The sequence below is a fragment of the Chaetomium globosum genome, genomic scaffold (genome assembly GCF_000143365.1).
Source record: "Chaetomium globosum CBS 148.51 scaffold_6 genomic scaffold, whole genome shotgun sequence".
NCBI classification, from domain to species: Eukaryota; Fungi; Ascomycota; class Sordariomycetes; order Sordariales; family Chaetomiaceae; genus Chaetomium; species Chaetomium globosum.
Window position 1 is genome coordinate 2283652 of NT_165981.1, and position 2384 is coordinate 2286035.

General features: G+C 57.8%; 1 protein-coding gene across 1 annotated transcript in view; it reads left to right on the forward strand.

The window, feature by feature from the left end:
• CHGG_09060 (uncharacterized protein) overlaps nucleotides 1–1332 on the forward strand; it is a gene marked incomplete at both ends in the record, with an annotated part of 4009 nt that extends 2677 nt beyond the window's left edge. The window contains 2 exons of the mRNA XM_001226986.1: nucleotides 40–1075; nucleotides 1328–1332. Coding sequence (XP_001226987.1) covers nucleotides 40–1075; nucleotides 1328–1332 — 1041 coding nt within the window. The remainder of the gene's footprint in view (nucleotides 1–39; nucleotides 1076–1327) is intronic.
• Nucleotides 1333–2384: the final 1052 nt, after the last annotated feature.

Consider the following 2384-nt stretch of genomic DNA (forward strand, 5'->3'; position numbering starts at 1 on the left):
CCAACACAACCCGCCGCCAACGACAACCACGCACAACAGCCACGCCGTGAACTCCTCTCCTCCCCTCCGCCACCTTCTTCCATCCCACCCCCCTCGCTCTCGCTAGCACCCGTACCCGTACCCGTACCCATGTCCATGCCCATGTGCGTGCCCACGCTCATTCTCATGTCCCTAGTGGGGTCATATCGTATCTCTGACCTGATATCGCCCGAGAGGCTGTGCGAGCGCGAGTATGCGCGTGGCGGGGGCGTCGGGTCGGGGGAATGCCAGAAGTCGGCTGGTGTGGGGTGGTCGCTGTTTTGGGGGTGGTTGTGGTGGCCGTCGTGGAGAAGTGCCCTGCAGCTGGGGGGGATGCAATCGCCGGGGCAGAAGGGACAGGGTGGTTGTGGTGGTGGTGGTGGTGGGGGTGGCGGCTGGTTTGTTATGGTTGTGGTGGTGGTGGTGGTGGTGGTGGTGGTGGAGTTGTGTCGCTGGGAGCGCAGCCATTTGGTGGCGGTTGTGAGGGTGCGTCGCCCGGGTCGTTTTCCCGAGGGACTGGGGCTGGTGGTGTCTGGGGTGGAGCTGCTGGTGGTGTGGGTGGTTTCGGAACTGGGGGGTGATGTTGGTGGTGGTGGTTGTGCGAGCTCCGTGGTGGCGTCCTTGCCTGCCTCCTCGGCGAGGTGTTCCCACAGTGAGAGGGCTACCTCCTCGTGGATGACCGGGACTTGGATGAGGCGCCGGCATGCGCGTAAGCCCTCGGAGCGAGAAAGCTGGCCGATGGCATGCAGAGATGGAAGCGTCAGCTGGCAGTCGATCGTGATGTCGTTGGCATGGTGGGCCCAGTGTTCGTTGACAAATGCCCGGATCACCTCGTCGGCTTCCCAGATGGAAGCCCGGGTGGCCTCGTTCGCTTCCCAGATAGCGTCCAGCTCTGAAAGCGTAGGCTCTGATTTCTTGCTTGAGGACGATTTGAAGGTTGTGTTGCTGGAGGATGAGGCAATCGAACCCCGGGACGCGGCGCTGGATGACAGGGAACGGGAGAACCGTCTGAGGCCGGGAGTGGACTCTGACATCGATAACGAAAGGGAGTTTCGTAGTAAGAAGGCGAAAGCACCGCCATTATTGTTGTTTTCCGCAGTATTGCCTATCGTGTTGGCATCCGTGTCCTCTTGGGTATTGCTCGCCATAATGAGGCAAACTGAGTGTTGAGTTTGACAAACCCCGGGCAACTGAATGCAGTGCAGTGCCTAGGTGGGTAGGGAGGTATGCTGCTTGTCCCTGTTTTACAGAGGGTTCCATTCGTGACAGTGTTGTGTTTTGGCAATAACTATCTGCCCAACCACCTTAGGATAGATCTTGTCATCAGAAGTTTCTCTACACCATTAGACATCATGGTCAAAAGTTGCTGAAGGATCCACGCGCGACAGGCAGGCGTGGCCAGCAACCCGGAGCACAACCCATTGTTCCTGACAAAGAAAGTGCGAACAGAAAGGCGGCTGGCTGCGAACAAAGCAACAAAGGGGGACAGGTCCCATGATAGATGGAATAATGTTAGGGGGGATCAAGAATGCGTTTGTCTTTAACGCAACAAAGAGTCCGTGGCTTTTCCAGGTAATATCAAAAAGGCCACCATCAGCCCCGCGCATGATCGCCTTTGGTCCGCTCCATGATATACCAAAGTCTAGAGTGAGTTTGACATGGGCAGAGTGGACTTAATCAACAAAGTACTGAAACACACAACTTCGAACCTGCCGGTTAGTGGTATCTAAGGCACCAACAAGACGAAGCCATCCCAGTAACGTAGCAAAGCAAACAAACCAATCCAGGGAGTCACAAGCAAGATGAGCCTTCTCTATCTTGAAACCCACAACCCTAACCGTCCACCACCCCAGATCCCCTACAAGCGCACCAGGCGCTCCCGCGGGCTATCTACCTGGCTAGCCAACACCGACCTGCCCCCCCACCGCATCCTCCGCCTCTCTCACCTCGCCCGCCTCGGCAAACGCCCTCAACCGCCGTCGAGAACGCCTCCGCAAAGCCCGAGCCCAAACCGACCAAGCCATCGAAGAACTAACCACCCCCCTCCCCCCCCGCAGAACCACCACCACCACCACCACCACCACCACCACTTTCCCTTTCCGCATCACTAAATCCCCTCCTCACCGCGCGTTAAGGGCCCGCGTACAACGGTCCGCTATAGGCTAATCGAGATAAACTGATAATGAGTACCCCTGACGAAAACGCAATTAAACACATAGAGCTCGAGACAGGGGAAAACCCGCCTGGGGTCGGGCAAGCACGCACGGCCTCTCGTGGAGCGAAAGCGACCGGTACCCGCACTCAACCGAACAACCTCGTAAACGGGTGAGGGTGTAGCTGTGTCCGAGCTGTCGGATTTAAGGAGG